The sequence below is a fragment of the Aspergillus pseudoviridinutans genome (assembly GCF_018340605.1).
Source record: "Aspergillus pseudoviridinutans IFM 55266 DNA, scaffold_9, whole genome shotgun sequence".
Taxonomy (NCBI): domain Eukaryota; kingdom Fungi; phylum Ascomycota; class Eurotiomycetes; order Eurotiales; family Aspergillaceae; genus Aspergillus; species Aspergillus pseudoviridinutans.
The window spans coordinates 243,541-264,404 of NW_025091289.1; the positions used below are offsets into that span (position 1 = coordinate 243,541).

Sequence of the window (20,864 nt, forward strand, 5' to 3'; positions counted from 1 at the left end):
TGTAGACAATCTGGTACAACTCACTGCATTGTAGGTGCTTCGTACTTTGTATGCGGGTTGCCAATGACGTCTGCGGTGGGGCAGAATAAGGTAGCGATCTGCAAGATGAACAACGACGTCAACAAGTGACACGATCGGATGCTGAACCATGCGCAGAGCTACTTCGATGCTTCGACCAGGTTCTACGCGTGGAGGAGGGTTATCTCAACGGTCGGTAAGGTAGCGACGAATCGTTGGGCCTGTTGCTTGGGAAATATCGGGTTGATAGGCAGAGTTACTTACTCCTTGGAGTACGGAGCAGTGTTTCATCTGATTGAATCTTTATTTATTTAGTGCCGGAATTTAGCTGCCTGTCAGAAGTATTTATTCCTGGCTTGTCCAACTCCAGACCTGACTCTTAGGCGTTGTTAGGATTCTGATTCCCGGCCTTCTCCCTTTCCAGCTAAGCCGTCACATTAACAACAGTAAGCAAGCCTGAGCCTATCTGCATTGAGCAATTTACTTCCAGAGCCATCAATAGCTGCAGTTATATTTACTGACTTTACGGGCGCCGTCACAGCACTCTACGCCATCTACTGCAAAATGGCCGCCTCGTCCTTCTCCTCGCCCATCGACTGGACGCTTCCGTCCTCTGCCTCCGGGTCCTCCATCAAGAAACCCATCAAGACCGTCTCGAAACCGTGCTTTGGATGTGACTGCGGGGACGAAGCGTGTGATTGCTGCATTTGCACGGTGATGTAGATGTATAGTATTCCCTGGAGAAGTTGTGGATGATGCATGCTTGCTGATCGCAGACAGGATTTTGGCCTAGCGGTCATCATGACAATTTACGAAGAAGCGCGTTTTGATTCTTTATGATATCCTGGTTTGAGGGTTTAGTTTCGTGGTAACGTTGAGTCCTCTGATTCGACGTCGGACCATGGTTGTAATCTAAGAAGGTCGTGGGCTTTCACACCTACCTTGGTATCATCTTTATCTGTTCCTGCTTTGCTTATCTCTTTTGGAATGGTAGTTCAATGATAGGATCCGGTACTGCAACAGTCGGTCTTGGTTAAGATATATTCCGTTCTCATCATTTCCGGTGTTGTCATTGAGGACCAGTCAAGTTATGTCCAGATAACAACCGATTTTCCTGAATTCTCACCCAGTCATCTTTATTTGTCTTCGACTTATATACCTGGTCATGTCCTTTCTTTCATTAGCATCTAGTATACTTGTGCTCGATACAGGGTAAACGATATCAACAAAATGGAGAAAGCGGTGATACGGATTACTCTATTCCGGCCAGTCTCCTTATGTCAGCGGGATTCGGACACTTTCTATCTGCATCATATCCGCCATTCCAATAGTTCATCACTAATAACGCAGCGGCTCGTGCGGGACTGATTTTACTGCTTTAATTCTGAAGAATATTGTCTCTAACGTGCGCCAGTAGAGCCCTAAGGCTCATCTCAGATGAACCCTCCAGTTTTGCCAGGTGGGGGGTCGTCGGAGGAGAATCGTGGGGCCCCGTCCTCTCGGCGGAGGACCGCGAGGGCATGCGATTCATGCTATAAGAGGAAGGTATTACTCCTTTGGAGGAAAGCCGAACCGTCTCCACTGAGAACTGACTGACGGCGATGTAGATCAAATGTGATGCTGCTGTACCACAATGTAATTGGTGCAGTCACCATGATATTCCTTGCACCTTTGAGCGGGAGATTCGGAGGAAGCGAAAAGAGAACAGTGAACCAGCGTATGTAGAGGGAATTCTTGATATCTAGCTGAGCTTCCATAGCTGAATATCGCTCCAGGCAGCAGAAAAGCGCCCGTCTGGCGGAGCGAATAAGCAGGATAGAGAAGCTTCTGTCGGAGAGTCTACTGAAAGAACCTGGTGTGCACCCCTTCTACATGTCGATATGTCCTATTGAAACTTACCCTTTACAGATGCCAGTGTGTCACCGGGCAGTGGCAGCTCGGACCGTGATTTCTCACGACATCCCTCACCTCCAAGCCAGCCTCAGATGTCGTCCTCGTCCGTGACGTTTCATTTTGCCGGCCGGGAGCTAAGCGTCACCAACTTGGTGACAAGGATCCCGTTCCTGCTTCCCGAGGGCCGGCAATGGATTCAATCACGTACAGGACGACAGATTTCGGAGGATCAACTCAACAGTTATGCCCGCCCACCATGGGAGAGACAGCGAGCAGTAAGCTCAAACCGATATTTGACGAGCTTGCTGCCTCAGAGCATGTTTGAACTTCCCGATCGACATGCGGTTGAAGTACATTTAAACATCTTCCGCACGACTCTGATGCTACGAGTTTTTCCGATTGTGGATCCCATCCTATTTTCTGACACCATCAAAGCCGCGTACTCCCACTCGAGTCTAAGCGCCACGCGAGCAGACGTCAGGGCCTGTATTATATCATTCCTTGCCTTTAGTTCTATGCTCCAAGTTCCAGAATACAAGGATAGACCGCTTGGCCTTCCGCCGATAGACAGCGAGGGACTTGCCCTCAAGGCTCAATGTCTCATCCCGCAGGTTCTCCGGGAGGATGCAAGCTTAGAGGGACTCCAGGCGCTTATTATCATGGTGAGTGATCATGCTCGGCCTGGCATTCCGAGGGTCGCCGCGCAAGCTGCGTGGCTCTACGGAGTATTGTATCGTCACTTCAACAGAACTGACAAATGCACAGGCGCTCTTCGAACTAGTTACTGGAAATCTGTGTACAGCAAACTATTACGTTTCTGTTGCGGCACGGATAGTATATATGCTAGGAGGCCATACTTATCCCGGCCCCTTGAACTCATTCCCCGCATCCCCTGCCGAGCAACTCGAACAGAGAAACAAAAAGCACCTCAGGAACCTTTTCTGGCTTTGCTATACGATCGAGAAGGACGTGGCTCTCCGCACGGGACAACCACAGGTCCTCTCCGACGAAAACTGCGACTTGACGCTCCCCGACGGTTATGTAGAGCAACTGTACAGCAGCTTGGGTATTCACCACCATTCCCGAGACTTGCCAGACCATCCGCTGTTCCCAGTCGATTTACGACTAAGCATCATCAAATCTCGAGCCTATAGCGCTCTATACTCGTTCCGAGGGCTTCAGAAAACAGACGCAGAGCTGCTGAAGGATATCCGCGAACTGGACGACGAGCTAGAAAGGTGGAGGATATCCGTCCCGCCGGAATGGAGACCTACCCTGTCTTTCTCCCAGGAGACGCCGGATCCAAATGTCAGCATGCATTCCGTCATGCTGCGGCTGAACTACCACCTCTGCATGACAATAATCCACCAAGCCAGCAGTCGGTGCAAATCCTGGGTCCAGGGACAGGGCGGAATGATTGAAGGAGTAAGTTCGAGCCTGGCTCTCTCTGTCGAAGCGAGCCGCTCCACATTGCTCTACCTGCAGTCGGCCGAGCATGTTCTCGTCGATGGCGTTTTCTGGTGAGTCATCCCCTTTGTCTGTGTTTTCATAGATTCATGTGTATCCGGGCTGACTCGACCCTCGACCAAGGACCCTCATCTTCTACCCAATGTCGGCTCTGATCGCAATCTTCTGCAACATCCTGCAGAATCCCTCGGACCCCCAAGCCACCAAGGACCTGGGGTTGCTTCGGACGGCAACGTCCATCATGGAACGAGTCTTTCTGCGCCAATTGATGTCCATAGACGACGTCGTCCACGTGAAAATGGTTGCAGATTTTGTGACGGAACTTTACGAGTTCGCAACGTGCGCTGTTGAGAAAGCGTGGAAGGAGCGTGCTGGACAGGGCTCTTAACTCCGTCGTATTTTGGTTAGATAGACTTGTGGTAGATCATACTTGTGCTGGCCCACAGGGACTTGATAGATTATGGTTGAGCGGACGGTTTACAATGATTCTACGCGGCTCACGATGGACATGGTTGAATCTACGTGGTTTTGGGCGCAAAGAGGTAGACTGGACATATGCAGCGCAGTCAGATACAATCCGCAGGATATAGTTCTCAATATGAAAGACGACTCGATTGAAAAGACATCGATGTTTGCATTGTATTCGCTCCACTGCTACTTGAATATCTAAAGTCGGGAAACCTAAACCATCAAAATTAGCAACTGATCAACAAAGTCGAGCAGTGAAATTGAGCGGTATAGACAGCGAGCTTTCGCAAGCATCATTTCAGATTATAATGCACAGATGGAATCAAGAAGTACTTTGTACTTTCATATGGGGTTGAAACAAAGAGATTGGCATATTCATCATTTGAGACCATGAAGAAATAAAAAGAGAGAGGCTTACCGAATTCTTATGATGAGTAGTCGCCCAAGCAACTTTGAGCAATTGGCATTACTGGATCAGCAGTTCTACCTCCATAAAATAAGACTGCGATCATCCAATGCTGATCAAAAATGCAATGGTTTAAAAAGGTGGAAATGTTTGCTGAAATTCCGCGGGAAGATTTTAAAAGCTCGAGAAATTGGTGCTTCACGTGACAATCGGATGAACTGATTTCCCGAGACAGCTGGAGCATGGTAGTTTAGGAATGATAGCATCCAACCCATGAATTACCGCCTACACTCTGGGGTATTCGCACTGGGATACCGTTTCCCGAGGCTGGTCTCGGATTGCACCATGGGGTGGCCAAAACTGTCTGCATTGGCGCTCAATTGACAATTGCAGCGCTACAATCGCGCATTCATGAGAGTTGACGGTTTCTCCCGAGCGTCAAGCACGCGCTAGGGCAGTAGTGTAGAATACCAGAGAACTGAACTTTAAAAGCGAGTCGGAGAAGGCCGTGTAGCCGTTCTCTAGGCCATTTCAAGTGCTTTATGCCGAACAAGGAAGATATTGGATCGACTTTCGGCCTCAATCCGTTCCGTCCACAATGTCCCAGACAAGTCGAGAGCCGTTGGCATCCTGATCGCTAGTAGTGCGCTTTGCCTTATCATTTTCGACTGGCTTAGACGCAAAATCTACGTCGATTCCCTGAGCTTTCAGCTGCTCCAGGAAGCCGTTGATCTCCGCGTGCATCTTATCCATTTGTTGTATCTCTTCTCGGCTCCGATTGAGCTGCTCCTCCATCAGCATAATCAGGGACTCTCGCGCTTGGTGCGGTCGGTAGAGGTTGAGGAGGTGGTGGGCGTTGATAAAGAGGTTTCGCAGGTCCTCCACCTTTGATTGGAATTGCTCCGGGGCTATCGAGAGGATACCGACAAATTCAAGGAAGTTTAGTAGTAGGGACTTGCTGATTTTCAAAAGGTAGTATGCATGGTTGAACGGTCGAGATGGTTGCGACGGCTTGTCGGGGTCCGTCTCGGTTGGAGTTGAGGGATAGAGCTGTTCAATGCCCTGCTCCTGCAAAGACGGCAGGGTCGTAGATAGCTGAAAACCATGATAAGTAACGAATCAACTGAGCGCTTTCTATGCGTGGACCTACACTCTGTAATTCTCCAAAGACGCTGTAGTGTCCCGATTTCGGTATTTCCGGGGGCACAAGGAAACGGAGCTCTGGTGGAAGATGGAGAGCGCGCAATTCAGCAGGAGTCCACTTCTTCTTACGCGGTTTGCCGTCTTCCCCCTTCGAGGCCTCTCTTTTGATCTCCTCTAGTCTTTTGAGGTTGTCCGGTGTGAAGTGTTTCCAGAGAGGAGGCGGCGGAGCGAAGGCCGTGAGCGGTCTTGGTTGTCCAGTTTCAGCCATGAAGACGGCCAGGCGCCAAATGACCTTTTTATATAAAGAAAGGCAAGGCTTGAAAATCCTGATGCGTGTTGATCAACCTCAGCAACCTGCGGGGCCAGAAAGCTGGGTTGTGGTCGTTGAAGAGGATGCGGAGATTCGACGGGTGTGGTAATGGCCCGTGCTTAAGCACTGACGACAGCACCGCCAGATTGCTCGTGTGCTTTGAACAACCAATTGGCGCTTTCTTGAAGTTATCACTTATCATTACCTCCACGTTATTTCTCCTTCCTCAATGCGCAATTTGACATGCGCGGGGAGTTTTTATTCTTATGAGTAATATACTCGACCGAACACCGCAGAGATGCCTCGCAATGGCATGAGTACTGGGCCGACGCCAACTGTATTGCCAGACGCTCTGGCTCGCTTTTGCCAACGTTCATATCCAGCAGTGGACTATATCGCTTTAGCATGCTTAGCAGGGATATGGGTTACGGTAATTCCTTGCTGCATCTTAGGTCGAGATGCGGTTGCGTTACTAACGGCTTTCATCGTCCGCAGATCCAACTCTTCGTTGACCCATTCCATCGCATGTTTTCTCTCGATAATAGATCTATACAGTATCCCTTTGCCATTGTAGAAAGAGTCCCCGTGGGTGAGCAGGCTCGGAGTCTAACACCGGTTTGTCATATGCTCATGCATTGCCAGTATGGTCGATTATCTATGCCGGAGTCGTCCCACTCCTGATCCTGCTTTGCTGGGCGGCCATTTTCCGCCCCAAACCCTACCAGGTTCAAGTGACTGTTCTCGGGCTGCTTGTGGCGCTTATGTTGACATCCCTGATTACGGACATCATCAAAAATGCGGTTGGAAGACCTCGACCCGATCTTATCTCGCGGTGTATGCCCAAGAAGGGCACTCCGGCCAACACCTTGGTGGCCTGGACGGTCTGTACACAGTCAAACAACCACATACTCCAGGAGGGATGGAGAAGTTTCCCCAGTGGTCACAGCAGCTTTTCGTTCAGCGGGCTAGGATACCTGTCAATGTCAGTTTCGGTCGTGAGATTGTTACCAAGCTACCGATGCTAACGCGTACTCGATGTAGGTTCTTCTCAGGACAAATGCATGTATTCCGCCCTAGAGCTGATCTCTGGCGCTGCATTCTGGCTTTAATACCGATGTTGTGCGCGCTGATGATCGCAATCTCGCGCCTTGAGGACTATCGGCACGATGTCTATGATGTGACCTGCGGGTCAGTCCTTGGCCTGATTATCGCACATTTCTCCTACCGGCGCTACTACCCCCCCTTGCGGTCTGTCGCCTGTGACGTCCCGCACGAGGCTTATGAAATCGTCGGTCCAAACGGGTTCTCTAAATTGCCAGGCGATGAGGAACAACAGATCCAAGAACGAGGGCTAGACTCACGCGGCTGGGAATCTCAAACATATCAGCTGGAGGATCTGCCTTCTCACCACGATCGGTTGCAACAGTCTTCCTCGGATACTCCTGCATAAAAATGAAATATTGACACCACGCACCTTTCCTTAACAATGGTTTGCTCGCAAGCACATGCGTACCCTGGTGGTATGTGCACATGTACGATGACTACTTGCATATATGTAGAAAAGCGGTATGAATTATTGGGATAGATTTGCTACCTCATTTATAACTTGGAAATATCTCTATATTGTACATTTGTCCACTCCTTGACGTCGTGGAAATCCATTACTCTGTTGGGGCCCCCGAATCTCCCTAGAGTATCCTTCCAGTTGCGATTGGCAGCAATATCCGGGTTCCATTTGATCAAGTCGTGGATCTTTTGAGAAACCTTGCCTTCCATAGCATCGACAATAAGATTGCCAATTGAAGGCAGGTATTTAAATCCTTAAAAAAATCAATTGGTCAGCTCTTGCCGTAACATCTCTTGAGGTCAAAGTCTTACCTCTGCCGGAAGCGCCGCAGCCCAGGACAAGCGAGTGGTACTGAGGATGACGATCGATCAAGAACTCGCGGTTGGCAGTGTCGGCGCACCAGCAAATCCTGGCGAAGCTGAATGGACGGTCTGCAAGCTGTGGCATTGTCTCTTTAAGCAGAGCCCTAACTCTCGCTTCAGCTTCTTTGGGAATCTGAGTCTTTTCAAAGGGAATGCTCATCACCGTTCCGTCGGCAGACTGCACCATATTCGTATATCCCGGATGTTCGTCGCAGATTTTAATTTCGCCACGCTCCTCGTCCGGCTCAAAGAAGAACCCCCTCTCGATGTTGAAAATAACCGGGATGTTCTTGTAAAGAGCCCGCTCTTCAGGCTTCAGAGTGATATGAACCAGCGTCCATGCCGTTGGTCGAAGCTGATTCTTGAAATCAAGGAACTGACCGGCGCTGGCACCGGCGCAGAGGAATGTGCGCTCTGCACGCCAAATCTTGCCGTCTGCCGTAACGGCACCTTTGACATCATTATTCTCAAATATTAGAGTGACTACCCTGCCCTGAGGAGTGCCAGTCACAAACTTCACGCCCAATCTCTGAGCCTCCCTTGCAGCAGCCACGAGCGCATTGCGAGCATGAGCCCAACCAGCTCCTGAACGTGCAAAGTAGCCCTTCCAGCCGGGGAAATCTCCTTGTAGAACACCCTCAGGTGCCAATTTGCGGAATTGCTCCGGTCGTGTCAGTTCCACAAGGTTGGGGTCCTCACCGGGCCTGACACGGACTCCAAGACGTTCCAAGCCTTCCTGAGAGCAGGCAGACATGAGCAGTCCAGTATCGTGATAGTACGGTTTAAACAGGGGGTCGTTTTTCCAGCCATTGTACGCTTCTTCAGCCAGAATCTCGTTAATCTCAATCTCGTCCTTGTTGTTGCTGTATTGGCCCGAGGAGATAATTTTGTTCACATCATTTCCAGCCGAGATGGCCGAGGGAACAGGGTAGGGATCTAGAACGGTCACGTTTGTGTATCCTCTGCGTGCTAAATGGAGAGCGGTCGATGTGCCCCAGGTGCCCGCACCCACGATCAAAAGGGAAGATGACTTCGTGACTGCCATGACGTTGTACTGGCGAGTATGAAAACGAGATTATTGAGGAAACCAATCGCACCATGAAAGTCAAAGAAACGACTTGTTGTTTTGATCAGACCAGTCGCAGAACGAGGGTGTCAGATACCATGACGGCCAGCTTTATACGGCGGATAGAAAGATCATGCCATGATCATTGAACTGTTGATCTGTTGCAAGTATTCGAACTACATGCAGGAAGGTCCACGCGAAGTATCTGCTGTCTTATAGACAAGTTCGCTCTTTATCAGCTGTCTGAGTTAGTCTGGCTCTGACTGTCCGGAACCACATAACAACGCTTTACCCAATCAAATTGAATACGTAGCTTTCCCCGCGTACAGCATCCGGGTGACCCCCAAAATACTCCACTCTGACTTGATAACTCGGATTAACGCCTCAGTGCAATTAAGTAAAAGATCCAGCAGTCTTTAGCCTGAATCAATCCAACCCGAAGTCGGCCATGGTTATCGCTGCTTTTTGCTTATCCGTTTGTTTCGGCCTCGGATTGCGGCCGAGGATGGTATCTTGCTCCACCAAGTCCTCCATCCCATATTGACTGTGGTTGCAATTGGTTGTCAAGCATGATTGACTGATAGGACTGTCTGATACAACATCCAAATAGAGATAACAATGGCTCCCATTCCTGGCTATTCGCATCAGTTCATTGAAACGCTATCTATGGTCGTCAACCCTTGTGAATACACCCTAAAGCATGCGCCAATAATGATAGGGCCTAGACAAGCCCACCAAGAGTTTAGGATGCGCCGGCTGATAACCTTGGCCAACATCCCGGCAAATGGCGTCTTGGTCTCTCGCTTGGACCTTACCTGACTCTCTGATTGCTCGTGAATGGTCAGTGGCGTCGAACACATTTTTGGTCGCACCTAATCAATCACCAACAATCTCGGATCTTCTGGCGTCTGTCGCTTCATTTCCCCACACTACGGTTCATGCCGACCCGATCAACGCCTTGAGTAGTTCTGGGGTAGGACCTTCCGTGTACCAGTTTTCCTATCTTTTCTCTACTGAGGTTGGGGTTCTCCTCAATTCGCCCCGCGATATAGCATCTTGACTATAACTATCGGGAAATATTGACGAGACTGGCCATGGTATAAAGATGCACCGAATGGCCACCATTTAGGCCGACCATTCTCATCGAGGAATTTCATATTTTCTTTCTCCCTCACCATTGTGCGTTCGCAAAGGTCAGTATCTTGAGATATCGCTGTTGGACCCAGCTGCCATGGCTCCAATTCAGTCACAGGGTGCCGATGTGGAAGTTTGCCCTGAGGACCCATCATTGCGCGATGATGGCGTCTCAAAAAAGCCAATAACGGCTGAAGAGGCCATGGAAATTGCCATTGGAGAAAGCAGTACAGTCGAGTATACGATCGATTCGGATAACTCGCCCTATTTGGAAGTCCGGGCCAATGTGCCCAACACCGATGATCCTACGCTACCTATCAACACATTCCGAATGTGGTTTCTGGGGGTGGTATTCACCTTGGTAAGCGCAGTTCTTCATCAACTATCGATTTATGCTGTCCCTGCTGACTGAGGCATCTTCGCAGATCGGTACGGGGGTCAACCAGTTCTTCTCAATGCGTTATCCGAGTGTGACCATCACGTCCCTCGTGGCGCAACTGGTCAGCTATCCTGTAGGGTGCTTTTTTGCAAAGGCACTGCCGATTATGAAGATCCGTCTCTTCAATCGGTGGGATCTAGTCATCAATCCCGATCACCATTTCAACATCAAAGAGCATGCTGTGATCACCATTATGTCGAATCTCAGTTTCAACCAGTCATGGGTGAGTGATAACCGAGCTTGGAGCAAAGAGAGCGGCCCTGACAAAGAGTAGGCGAGTGCTATTATTCAAGCACAAAAAGTCTTCCTCAATATGCCAACCCCAGTTGGTTACCAGATCTTGCTCGCGCTGTCTATGCAACTGTTTGGCCTTGGCCTGGCTGGATTATCATATCGATATATTATTGAGCCTCCTCAGATGGTATGTAGAGTACTTGTCCCAAAAGGAGAAAGAGACTGACCACTTACAGATCTGGCCTTCCACGCTAGCGAATGCTGCACTGTTTCAGACACTCCATAGTGGCGCGAATCCGATCGCTGACGGATGGAGGATCTCTCGTTATCGCTTTTTCTTGTATGTCTTCATTGGGAGCTTTTGCTGGTATTGGCTCCCGGGCTACATTTTCACTGGACTGAGCACATTCGCTTTCATTTGCTGGGCCGCTCCGAGTATGTCCTCAATTTCTCCCAAAGAGCTCAATGTCCTCTAACACGTCATTTTGCAGACAACAAAGTACTTAACAATCTGTTCGGAATGTCGACCGGACTGGGATATCTTCCCACCACCTTTGACTGGAGTCAAATTGCTTACAATACATCACCCTTGGTCATGCCGTTCTGGGCACAGGCAAACGTGTTCGCCGGCTGGTTCTGCGTGTATGCAGTGATTGCCCCAATTCTCTATTACACCAACACATGGTTCACTGCATACCTCCCTTTGACCGGATCTGATGCGTACGACAATACTGGCAAACCCTACAATTCGAGCCGAATTCTGGATGCGAGCGGCGCCATTGACGAGGCCAAGTATCGCGAATACAGTCCGATCTTTCTGCCTGTGACCTTTGCCTTGAGCTATGGACTCGGTTTTGCTGTTCTCAGCTGTCTGATCACCCACGTCTTGCTGTACCATAGCAAGGATATCCTTAGCACATTCAAGGGCGAAAACAAAAAGGATATCCACGCAAGACTGCTTTCCCGCTACCCCGACGTTCCCTGGTGGTGGTTCGGAATCCTGACTGTAAGTTCAAGCGTTATAGCAATCTTCCCGGGAGAAGCTGACACCCGACAGGTTATCGTAGTGGCGGTAGCAATCATGACTCAGTATGTCTGGCATACAGGGCTTCCATTCTGGGGTCTCTTTATTACCCTTGCCCTTGCGGCAATCTATGTGATCCCAGTCGGAACCGTGTACGCCGTTGCCAATCTGAACAGTAATGTTTTGACAGTGCTGGGAGAGATTATCTCGGGTTATACGCTGAAAGGAAAGCCCCTTGTGCTTCTTATCTTTAAGGTAAAACACAAATACAACGCTCCTCATTGCCAGCACTCGCTTATGATTCCTCAGTTCTACGCATACACCGGCTTGAGTCAAGCAATGTACTATGGTGCAGATATGAAGGTTTGTCCCCATAAGGCTCACGTCTGAAATACTCTGCTAACATATCGTCTACAGCTCGGATTGTACATGAAGATCCCGCGTCGGACGTTGTTTGTTGCCCAGCTTGTCGCTTGTATACTTGGAACTCTAACCCAGAGTGAGTTTCGAACACCAGTGTTTGTCTACGCTTGCTGATGACATTCTCTACCAGATGGTGTCCTGATATGGATGCTTGGCAACGTGAAAGATGTATGCTCAAGCGATCAGCCTGACAACTTTACCTGCCCGCAAGGCCGAGTCAATTACAACAGTGCAATTTTCTGGGGTGGTATGTCGTTGCCGATCTCTTTTATACATTCACGGACTGACGAGTTCAATCAGCCATTGGACCCGAGAGACTGTATAACATCGGCCAGAGGTACTCTGGTCTTTTGCACATGTTCTGGATTGGAGCATCGCTTCCTATCATTACGTACTTTATTCGGAAGAGGTTCCCAAAATCACGCTTCATCGATGCAATCCACTGGCCGATCTTCTTTGCAGGCACTGGAAATCTACCACCAGCGGTATGAATCTGTCTCCTAAATACGGTACTTGTTAGCTGACTGGTATGAACTAGACCGGCATCAACTATACAACTGCTTTCGCAGTCAGTTTCCTCTTCAATAAGGTGAGCTTCCGCTCTCTGGACAAGATGCAAATTATGAAGACTAATGGCCGGCAGGTCATCAAAGGCCGCAGGCCGCACTGGTGGGCGAAGTACAACTACGTGCTGTCCGCTGCGCTCGACTCTGGTGTCGCTGTTGCCGCAATCCTGATATTCTTCGCGCTGATCTTTCCCGGAGTCAGCTTGAGTTGGTGGGGAAATACCGTCAACAGCGGGACAGTTGACGCAAAGGGAACACCCTGGAGAGAATTGGGTCTGAATGAGACATTTGGCGAGAGGACGTGGTCATGAGCATGATGATGCATGTCAATATATTACGGTCTATCTTGAGGTTCGCGATGTATGCTGAAATCAGCCATTGCTGTAAACGTATGTGAATGCCTGAGGCATAATCAATCCCCGCGGGGTGATAATCCCGAGCTCTCATTGGCAGATGTCCATGTCGGAGCGGATTCTTCCATCCTTATCGATCCAGAAATGATGACTCCGTTTGCGATGTTCGATAAACTCCATCATCCTTCATCCATCTACTCTAGGCTCTAACTGGACATTTGAGGGAATTACGGGACTGTATATACTCGTACCGCCTTGACAAAGTCTATCCGGTGCTCAAACCGCCTCGTATTCGATCAAGACTCTTGAGATTTAATTTGCCACTGGGGTTCGAGAAAAGTCCGCAACCTCCTCTTCATCTCCTTTCAAACGCACCAATGGTCCTTGCAGCATGAAACTGGCCATGTAAACGGTCCCCATCACGCCGGAATTCGGATGCCACGTAAAAAGGCTGCAGACCGTGTGGGTCCGGTCAAGACCCGAACCCGCAGCGGTTGCAAGGAGTGCCGCGCGAGTCGCGTCCGCTGCGACACTCAGAAACCGGTTTGCTCCCGATGCCGGGACAAGGGCCTTGTATGCTCCACGGAGCTGGTACTTAAATGGGAATCGGAGTTTTTGAGCCGGGGCCTGGCGTTTGGTCGAGCGGGTGTCTGGAGTAAGTCCCGCACCCCTGGCACAGAGTCTCGGGGGACGGCGACAGCGTCGTTGTCGGTTGAGGAGAACGAGTGGTGCGAGTATCCTGCTGTTGAAAACTGGGGGTTTGTGAACAGTGGTGTTTCGACCTTTGAGAACCCCCGCCAGGTGAATGTTGCCTGTGATGAGTTAAATGGTATTCTGGTCCGTGCGAAGGACAGGGAATTGGTGTATGGGGGTGTCGGGTCGCCTTCGTCGGTGGTGGTTGCTGACGACGGCTGGTTTGTGCGAGAGGCGTCGAGCCCGCCAGCTTCGCTGTCGCTGTTTCCGAATATTCCAGAGTCAAGCCAGACACACTTGTTTGATTATTATCTGCAGCAAGTGTGTCCGCGGACGACGGCCAGTTCGAAACTTGCCTCACCTTTTGCCTCCGTCATTCTCCCGTTCTGCTTGTCTGCGTCGCCGACCCTGTTCAAAGCTATTCAAGCGCTGGGAGCATGCCATTGGTCGCGCTTCGATCCGTCTTACAGCGTTGTCGGCCTTCGTTTGAAGTCTGAAGCTTTGCGAGGTCTCCGCCACAGACTCGCTACCGAGGGGTCGTTGACATGTTCGGGTGACCCTGAAGTCTTGGTTATTATGATGATGCTCTGTCTATACGAGATTGTGGACAATTGTGACCAGCGGTGGACGATACACTTGAAAGGCGCAAAGGAGCTGATTCGCGCCAGGAGACAAGAACAGGGGGCACTGGCAAGGTCTCGGAAATCTCAAGATCCTGTCTCTGCTTTTGCTGAGCTCTTCTTCGCTTTCCAGGATGTTATGGGCCGGACTGCCTGCGGTGAGGAGGTTCTTTTCGGGACAGATTACTGGGAAGAGAGCGAGCAGAAAATCGACTTGTGGATGGGATGCAGCCCGGAACTTGTGTCAATCTTATCATCCATCACCGAGCTTAGCCGGACGAGACGGCAGCTTACGTCCGATTCCGCTCGGGCTGCGTTTGCCCTTCGTGCAGCGTCCCTAGGGCGTAGACTGGAGACTCTCGTACAAGAAATTGATGACGACGAAGACGAAATGCTCAAGTCAGCCGCGGAGCTCAAACGATTGGCTGCAGTGCTCTATCTTCATTGTGCATTGTACGGCTCTTCTCCATCCACCCCTTTGGTCATTGGTTACGTGAAACGGATTCTACGACTGGTCTCGGAATTACTCGATTCCCGATCCCTGGTGAGCATGACATGGCCTGTCTTTGTGGCCGCCGTGGAATTGGACCCAGTTCGCGACGAACTATGGTCTGATCCTACGACTAAGACTGTGGTATATGGACGGTCGCTAGTTTTACGAGCACTGGCAGCGATGGCTGAATCAAGCGTTTCGAATGTCGCTCGCACAAGGGCTGTCATTGTCAAGGTCTGGCAAGCTCGGGATAGTGACATGCTGAAAGGCTCGCCTGTGGACGCAGCAAATGATCACACAAGCTGCAATGATTGGGAGTGGTATGTTGCCCCCGTCAGTACTGCCATGAGTCTGGCGTGAATTATGTCTGGATATGATGCAATGAGACACGTGTCGGCTATTGATTTCTTTTCTTTTCTTTTCTTTTTCCCTTTTTCTTTTGGCTTTTCTTCTTCTCTGTAATCTAGGGTCATCATATGGGTATTCACAAATAGCTTTCTGGGTAGTATTGCTTTACAATCATATTCTGGGACAAATCGATTCCGATTCCGCAATGAAGGCGATGCGATGAGCCTCATGTCAATTGGCTGAAAATGCCTTGCTTGAACGCTTTTTTATTGCATTCGTATCCCGCGCCTGTAGAGTCTCGACGCAGCCAACAATTGCGGCCGATCCGCAAGCGGGGCACGAGTTCGCGTGATTCGCCAGAGCAGCCTAGGAACGTCAGCGCGACCAGCCAGCCGACAAGAGGGCCTAGCGCTTAGAGACTATCACTTCAACGTCTCCTGTCTTCGAGTACTTCGAATTGCGTTCTTCTCGTCCTTCACAATTGATATTACACTGATTTTGAAGATAGCAGGACCTATCCCCCTCTCACCGCGCAGTAGTCGAGCAACGACACCACACAGGCGAACCGACATAAGACCGATTCCTCGACCACCTACTATCAGCGCTTCAAGCTTCATGATGTTTCTTCGAATCTGAGCATCAAGCGTGACCTCGACGCGTATTCGAATTTATCTCAATGTCTAATTTGACGTCGTCGTCGTCGTCCACCCCTCCTTCGACTCTGTCGCACAGTCTCCCCGTCCCGCCGTTTGCGAGCAGACTGAGCGAGCAGTTGTCCCAGAGCAAGGAGCAGAGTGAGTCCAGCACCGACACTGACTCTACAGGAGACAGGGCGAGTGGGCTTGGGACGCCACTGCGCCCTCCCCATAAGTCTCGTTCGCTGTCCGATGCGCCAAAACCCGTCTCCGCCTCACCGTCTGTCTCGGGAGACACGCGCCCCTCCAGTAAAGATGACAACTCCATTACCTCCACTCCCGAAACCCCACAGAGGTCGTCCATGCACTACTCGAACCTGTCTTTGAACCTACCTTCGAAGTTAGCTGGGTCCGCATCCGTACCAAATCGCGCCCCGCTTTCACCCAAGCTCGACTCGTCGCACATCTACGGCTCCCCCGGCTCGGTACTCCCTCGACGCTCACGAGGTCTCGATTTCTCCCGAGCATGCACGAATCTACATCACTCGATCATTGCGGAGTCTTCGCCGGATTCGTCACCAACGGTCGGCGGCCGAGGTGTCACCATCCCGCAGCGGCGTGGCTCGCCGGGGTCAACCTCGATGGGTCCTTTCTCGACATCCGGCCCGGCCGACCGAACCGCGATCTCGAGTTCCGTGTCCAGCGTGAACATGATGGAGTCGGATACAAGCAGTAGCGAGGAGGATGACGAGCCGATGATAGGTGATCGAGATGATATCATGATAGCCAGCACCCCCCAGGCGAACAAGATGGTCGGCGGGCCAAGCCCGTTTGCTGCGGGAAACGTCCCTAGTCCGGGAAACGATTGGATGGGTGGGTATTCACAGGCAGCAGCTAGCCTGTTGAGCTTTCAGCGGGCTCGATTTCGCAAGGGTCGTAGCAGACACAGCTCCAGCAGCGCCAGTGGAAATAGCTCGAAGCAGAGTCCGGGCCCTCTCTCTCCGCCAGTGATGAAAAGCATTGAGAATCCTAACGGTGGTTATTTTGGATCCAAGCAAGGCATTGGGGCCCGTCGCGAGAGTCTCAGCCTTGGGACTCGCGATTTGCGCTTGTCGGATCTGAGTGATGAGGGGGAGAGTCGCCACGGGCACAGTTTGGGTGGTGGTTCCGCTTCAGAAAACGGGCCTTTGGGTGTGATTCGGCGGGCTGTGACTCGACGTGGAAGCTTACTCGTGAGTGTAGTGGTGTAGTGCTCGAGGCAATGATCAAAGCTAACCATGTCTCCAGCCTAAAACAAAGACATTTGCGCGCATCCGAGCTGCCCTTATGGAGGAGTCTGCTCCTATTGACAGCGACGCAAAGCGTGAGGCGGAGGTTATACGGCAGGTCCGTGAGAGCGAACCTGATGTTCCGCATACGTCCCCAAGCATGGACGGCTTGTCGTCCCTCACTCCTTCCGTGCCAGGGGTGAGCGCGGAAGAGGGATCTGCGAAGCCTGGTTCATTTACCCTGGATGAGCCCAAGTTCAGCGATGAAGCTCATCGTAACTCTGCGGGGGCAGAGTTCTGGAATACGTTTGATGAGCGTTACCGCACACCACCGCCCTCTGTGCGCGCATTGGGCCCATCAGCTATGTCTGAAGATGATATTGTCATGGATATCACGCCGTCGACAACTTTAGGGTCTAGCACAGCCGAGTTCGCTAAACCGTACGATCGGCCGGGATCGACAAGTTCAACGCCACACGCAAGCTTTCCTGCCATGAGCGAGATCAATCGGAAACGACGCCGGGAAGATGACTTTGATCCCAATCTTTTCAAGCGGAGAGCCGTGTCTCCGAGCATGAGTGTCCAGAGTAGTCCTGTCATGCCGAATTCGCCCGCGGTCAAGGATACAGGGCACAACATCTGGGGTCCCCCTCCCAAGTCTAATTTAGGCTCGCTATTCCCAGATCGACCGAACGGAGAGCATCCTGCCAAAACTACGTCCAATACTCCGCACTCTGGGCCTCTAAAGCGCGTTGGTCTACAGGGTATGACGGAAGCCAATGATGGTTTCATGAATATGAGCATTGAATAAATGTTCTACCAGGATCCGGGCTGGTAAATTCTCCCGACTCTTGCAACCACGAGCTGGACTCGTATATACCATATAATCTCTAGTTGAACCTTCTTGTTGGCTCTTTAGCGTGGTGCATTTGTACTTCAAATGGCGCAGACACTCCTTTGCTTGGCGTTGAGAGGATTTGTACCGATATTGGCGTTAACCTAGTACTTAGCTTGAATACGATTTTAGCCTAGTGTCCTATCAATTGAAATGATATGGTACCCAGAGCATTCGCAATGTTGAAGTTGTAGTCCAAGATGGGCTGCGGTCACTTTCCCAGGCCACGTGCAAGATAGCCGCTTATCGCGCTAGAGCTCCGTCTCCGCTGACAAGCAATTGAGCTGCGGTCAGAGCTATCCTTGTTTACGGCTTCTAGCTGCTGGTCCCCTTTGATCTTTTCGTATTCATTTCTGTTCTGAATCGAATATATTAGACACAGATTTAGAGTGACATAATTTTCAAGTCGAAATTGCCGTGATGGGTTCCACAGCTGAGCTCGCATCCTCGTTCATCGAGGGTGCCCCGCCAGGCGAGGTAGGCATCCAATTCCACCCATTCAACATCTACGTGATCGTTCCCTCGTTGAGCATGCGAAGCTAATCAAACGCTTCTAGCTCTCTGATGTCGTCGCTGGTATTACCTCCCACAGCCCACTATCCGCAGAACTCCCAGCTGGCCACTAGGCCAGCTACATTCAATCCGGATCAGGTCGTCTTACTGAATAACGTCGTCCACGACAGATATCAAGGCACTTACCTCGGACGAACCGGATATTATTCCCTCTCTTGCGCCTGCGTTCGAACGGTACAATGAGAAGCAATTGGCTACCGTGAAGCTGCCCGGAGCTAGTCAGGAGGTGGGTCGACGTTGCGTACAACCCTCAAGTGGCCGTATTCTGACAAGGTAATCGATCTTAGGTCATCGTCAGTGAATTMAACAAGTTAGAAGGAAACCGATACTTTGATGTTGAGAGTCAGACGTCGTTCGAGGTGGATCATGTAACACAGGTAGGTTTGGTGGTGGAATGAGGGGGCGTGTGGAGGCTGATTGGATCATAGCAAGCGTCTGGTGCGCAATCCTATGTCCTGGAATCGCAAAACGCGGATTTGATGTAGGTTGGCATGTTCTTGTGGAGGTTCCTTATGGTCTGACCAGCGCAGCAAATCTCTCCTCAAATCACTCGCTAAACATGCTGCCGAACACTACCCGAACTGCTCCTACGGCGTCTACCCTACTGAGGACGACACGGCTGTCGCGATCCTACTAGTTGCAAATCGCTACTCGCCAAACAACTTCTGGTCAGTGTGCGAACCAATACAAAAAGTGCATGGGCTAACGAGGAACGCGCTGTAGGAACGGTCGCTTCCGCTCCATCTATCAAGTCCCCGTGTCCGAGTCGACCACCGTGAGCGGCAAGATCCTTGTGGATGTGCATTACTATGAGGATGGCAATGTGGCTCTCAACACGAACAAGCCCATCAATATCTCCATTCCCTCAATCTCTGCTGAGAGCATCATCTCCCGCATTGCGGCTGCGGAGCGAGACTACCAAGAGGAGCTCAACCGTGCGTTCGTGCAGATGGCGGAGGGCGCGTTCAAGAACCTCAGGAGACAATTGCCCATTACCCGGCAGAAGGTGGAGTGGGAGAAGGTTGGAGGGTACCGGCTGGGACAGGATATTTCTGGGGGAAAAGGGCGGTAGATTGCTCATGGGTTGTACAGCTGCTTGAGGACCGCGATTGTCTGGCCAACGATGTGTAGATGATCATTTGACATAGTTATTCTGAAGCGCAAATCCAACTTTGCTAAACGCGTGCTTATGTTCTTCTACCGTTTTCATGTTGGGTGCAGTTATCTAGTTGAGATTGTGGACTGAGCGCCAAGTCGGCATTCAGGGGTGGAGATGCCGATGCGCCATGCAGACAATTGTCGGTCTGAGATGGACCGATAAGGTCATAAAGCCAAATCTTACGCTTCAACACAAAGTTGTAAACATTTCCCCTCAATCTTGATCAGTTGAATTCCATCATACTGGCCAACAACATCACAATGGCAGTGAAAGCCCCTCATCCTCCTACCCGTTCAACCCCCTCCGCAATCAAGCAATTCTCCAACTTCACCCGCACAGGAGCAGGCCTCGAGAAAACACTCCGACTCATTCAGGCCCTCGCAACAATCGTTATCGAAACCAGCATCGACAATGAAACAGTCACGACCTGGTCAACCGCCAAGTCGCAATTAGCGCTAAGTTAGTCCCTTGTATCTCCATCACAGCCAATGCACCAATCTGTACTTATGCGTCTGTCTCTGTCTAACTCTAGCCCGCCGCTTCTTCCGCTTCTTTAACTTCCTCGACTGTTTCGAGCGGGTGTTTGCCCTCCTCGGCAGTAGCAGTAGCAGTTCTGCAGCTGGCGGGTTTCCGACAACGCTGATCGAGCTCGGCCGCTGGACTTGTTTAGGGCTGTATTTTCTGTTGGAGGATTGTACTATCGTGGGTTTTCGCACTCTTTTACTCTTTTCTTGTACACTGGGCTAATGGGTTGGCAGCTACATGCGATGAAAGTCTACCCCGTGTACTGGAATAAGCCCGTTCTCGTTGAGGCCTACAAATTCTGGTTCTACGCGTTGGCGTTATCGATCGTCGGGGCTATGTGGGGCCTACTGTTTGCTTCTGATTCTGCTTCTGTGGGTAAGGTGCAGCAGGATGAGAAGAAGGGCGCTGGTAGCAAGGAGAGGAAGGATGGGGGCTCCGGACCCCTAATGAAGCGGATTGTGGTTGATGGCTGTGATTTGTTGATTCCTGGAGTATTTTTGGGATGGATCCAGGTGAGTGAGGTTGTCGTGGGCATGGCGATGGTGGTGAGTACACTCGTTGCGGGGAGAGATATTTGGATCAAGGCTCAGCAAGCATGATCGGGTGTCGATGTGATACGTATATTGAAGATGTTGTCTAGTATATAGAAATCTAGAGTAGTGTCTAAGAAAGTGTCATACTTTGATCGTCAAGATCAGTGTACATCAAACCTTCTTCCCCATCACTCCCCTCCTCCTGAAGCTCGGATTCTTTAGATGGCACTTGATGGGACCTGAGGTGCT

At 50.7% G+C, this 20,864-nt stretch overlaps 10 protein-coding genes across 10 annotated transcripts; 7 read left to right on the forward strand and 3 right to left on the reverse strand.

Moving 5' to 3' along the window:
- Window positions 1-572: 572 nt before the first annotated feature.
- Asppvi_010905 (uncharacterized protein) lies at window positions 573-779 on the reverse strand (the record flags this gene model as incomplete). Its single annotated transcript, XM_043306741.1, has 1 exon — window positions 573-779. The coding sequence occupies one exon, from the start codon at window positions 777-779 to the stop codon at window positions 573-575; it is 207 nt and encodes a 68-aa protein (XP_043162676.1).
- A 676-nt stretch (window positions 780-1,455) lies between these two features.
- On the forward strand, window positions 1,456-3,766 carry Asppvi_010906 (putative C6 transcription factor; the record flags this gene model as incomplete). Its single annotated transcript, XM_043306742.1, has 6 exons — window positions 1,456-1,563; window positions 1,626-1,735; window positions 1,794-1,873; window positions 1,927-2,573; window positions 2,677-3,431; window positions 3,502-3,766. 6 exons carry the CDS (start codon window positions 1,456-1,458, stop codon window positions 3,764-3,766), a joined length of 1,965 nt encoding a protein of 654 aa, XP_043162677.1.
- A 1,065-nt stretch (window positions 3,767-4,831) lies between these two features.
- On the reverse strand, window positions 4,832-5,663 carry med7 (mediator complex subunit MED7; the record flags this gene model as incomplete). The annotated part of the gene is made up of 2 exons (XM_043306743.1): window positions 4,832-5,347; window positions 5,403-5,663. The coding sequence occupies 2 exons, from the start codon at window positions 5,661-5,663 to the stop codon at window positions 4,832-4,834; spliced, it is 777 nt and encodes a 258-aa protein (XP_043162678.1).
- Window positions 5,664-6,003: 340 nt separating this feature from the next.
- Asppvi_010908 (phosphatase PAP2 family protein) lies at window positions 6,004-7,155 on the forward strand (the record flags this gene model as incomplete). Its single annotated transcript, XM_043306744.1, has 4 exons — window positions 6,004-6,135; window positions 6,201-6,294; window positions 6,348-6,687; window positions 6,747-7,155. 4 exons carry the CDS (start codon window positions 6,004-6,006, stop codon window positions 7,153-7,155), a joined length of 975 nt encoding a protein of 324 aa, XP_043162679.1.
- A 149-nt stretch (window positions 7,156-7,304) lies between these two features.
- Asppvi_010909 (NAD(P)/FAD-dependent oxidoreductase) lies at window positions 7,305-8,679 on the reverse strand (the record flags this gene model as incomplete). The annotated part of the gene is made up of 2 exons (XM_043306745.1): window positions 7,305-7,525; window positions 7,584-8,679. 2 exons carry the CDS (start codon window positions 8,677-8,679, stop codon window positions 7,305-7,307), a joined length of 1,317 nt encoding a protein of 438 aa, XP_043162680.1.
- A 1,252-nt stretch (window positions 8,680-9,931) lies between these two features.
- Window positions 9,932-12,831, forward strand: optE (small oligopeptide transporter, OPT family; the record flags this gene model as incomplete). The annotated part of the gene is made up of 12 exons (XM_043306746.1): window positions 9,932-10,195; window positions 10,260-10,496; window positions 10,548-10,694; window positions 10,744-10,942; window positions 10,999-11,513; window positions 11,565-11,786; window positions 11,841-11,894; window positions 11,949-12,030; window positions 12,085-12,201; window positions 12,255-12,439; window positions 12,493-12,543; window positions 12,598-12,831. The coding sequence occupies 12 exons, from the start codon at window positions 9,932-9,934 to the stop codon at window positions 12,829-12,831; spliced, it is 2,307 nt and encodes a 768-aa protein (XP_043162681.1).
- A 477-nt stretch (window positions 12,832-13,308) lies between these two features.
- Asppvi_010911 (Zn(II)2Cys6 transcription factor) lies at window positions 13,309-15,039 on the forward strand (the record flags this gene model as incomplete). The annotated part of the gene is made up of 1 exon (XM_043306747.1): window positions 13,309-15,039. One exon carries the CDS (start codon window positions 13,309-13,311, stop codon window positions 15,037-15,039), a length of 1,731 nt encoding a protein of 576 aa, XP_043162682.1.
- Window positions 15,040-15,703: 664 nt separating this feature from the next.
- Asppvi_010912 (uncharacterized protein) lies at window positions 15,704-17,741 on the forward strand (the record flags this gene model as incomplete). Its single annotated transcript, XM_043306748.1, has 2 exons — window positions 15,704-16,894; window positions 16,950-17,741. 2 exons carry the CDS (start codon window positions 15,704-15,706, stop codon window positions 17,739-17,741), a joined length of 1,983 nt encoding a protein of 660 aa, XP_043162683.1.
- A 504-nt stretch (window positions 17,742-18,245) lies between these two features.
- Window positions 18,246-19,470, forward strand: Asppvi_010913 (F-actin-capping protein subunit alpha; the record flags this gene model as incomplete). Its single annotated transcript, XM_043306749.1, has 6 exons — window positions 18,246-18,302; window positions 18,517-18,624; window positions 18,686-18,775; window positions 18,827-18,879; window positions 18,929-19,066; window positions 19,122-19,470. 6 exons carry the CDS (start codon window positions 18,246-18,248, stop codon window positions 19,468-19,470), a joined length of 795 nt encoding a protein of 264 aa, XP_043162684.1.
- A 347-nt stretch (window positions 19,471-19,817) lies between these two features.
- Asppvi_010914 (PEX11 domain protein) lies at window positions 19,818-20,681 on the forward strand (the record flags this gene model as incomplete). Its single annotated transcript, XM_043306750.1, has 3 exons — window positions 19,818-20,016; window positions 20,090-20,259; window positions 20,316-20,681. 3 exons carry the CDS (start codon window positions 19,818-19,820, stop codon window positions 20,679-20,681), a joined length of 735 nt encoding a protein of 244 aa, XP_043162685.1.
- Between the last annotated feature and the right edge of the window lie 183 nt (window positions 20,682-20,864).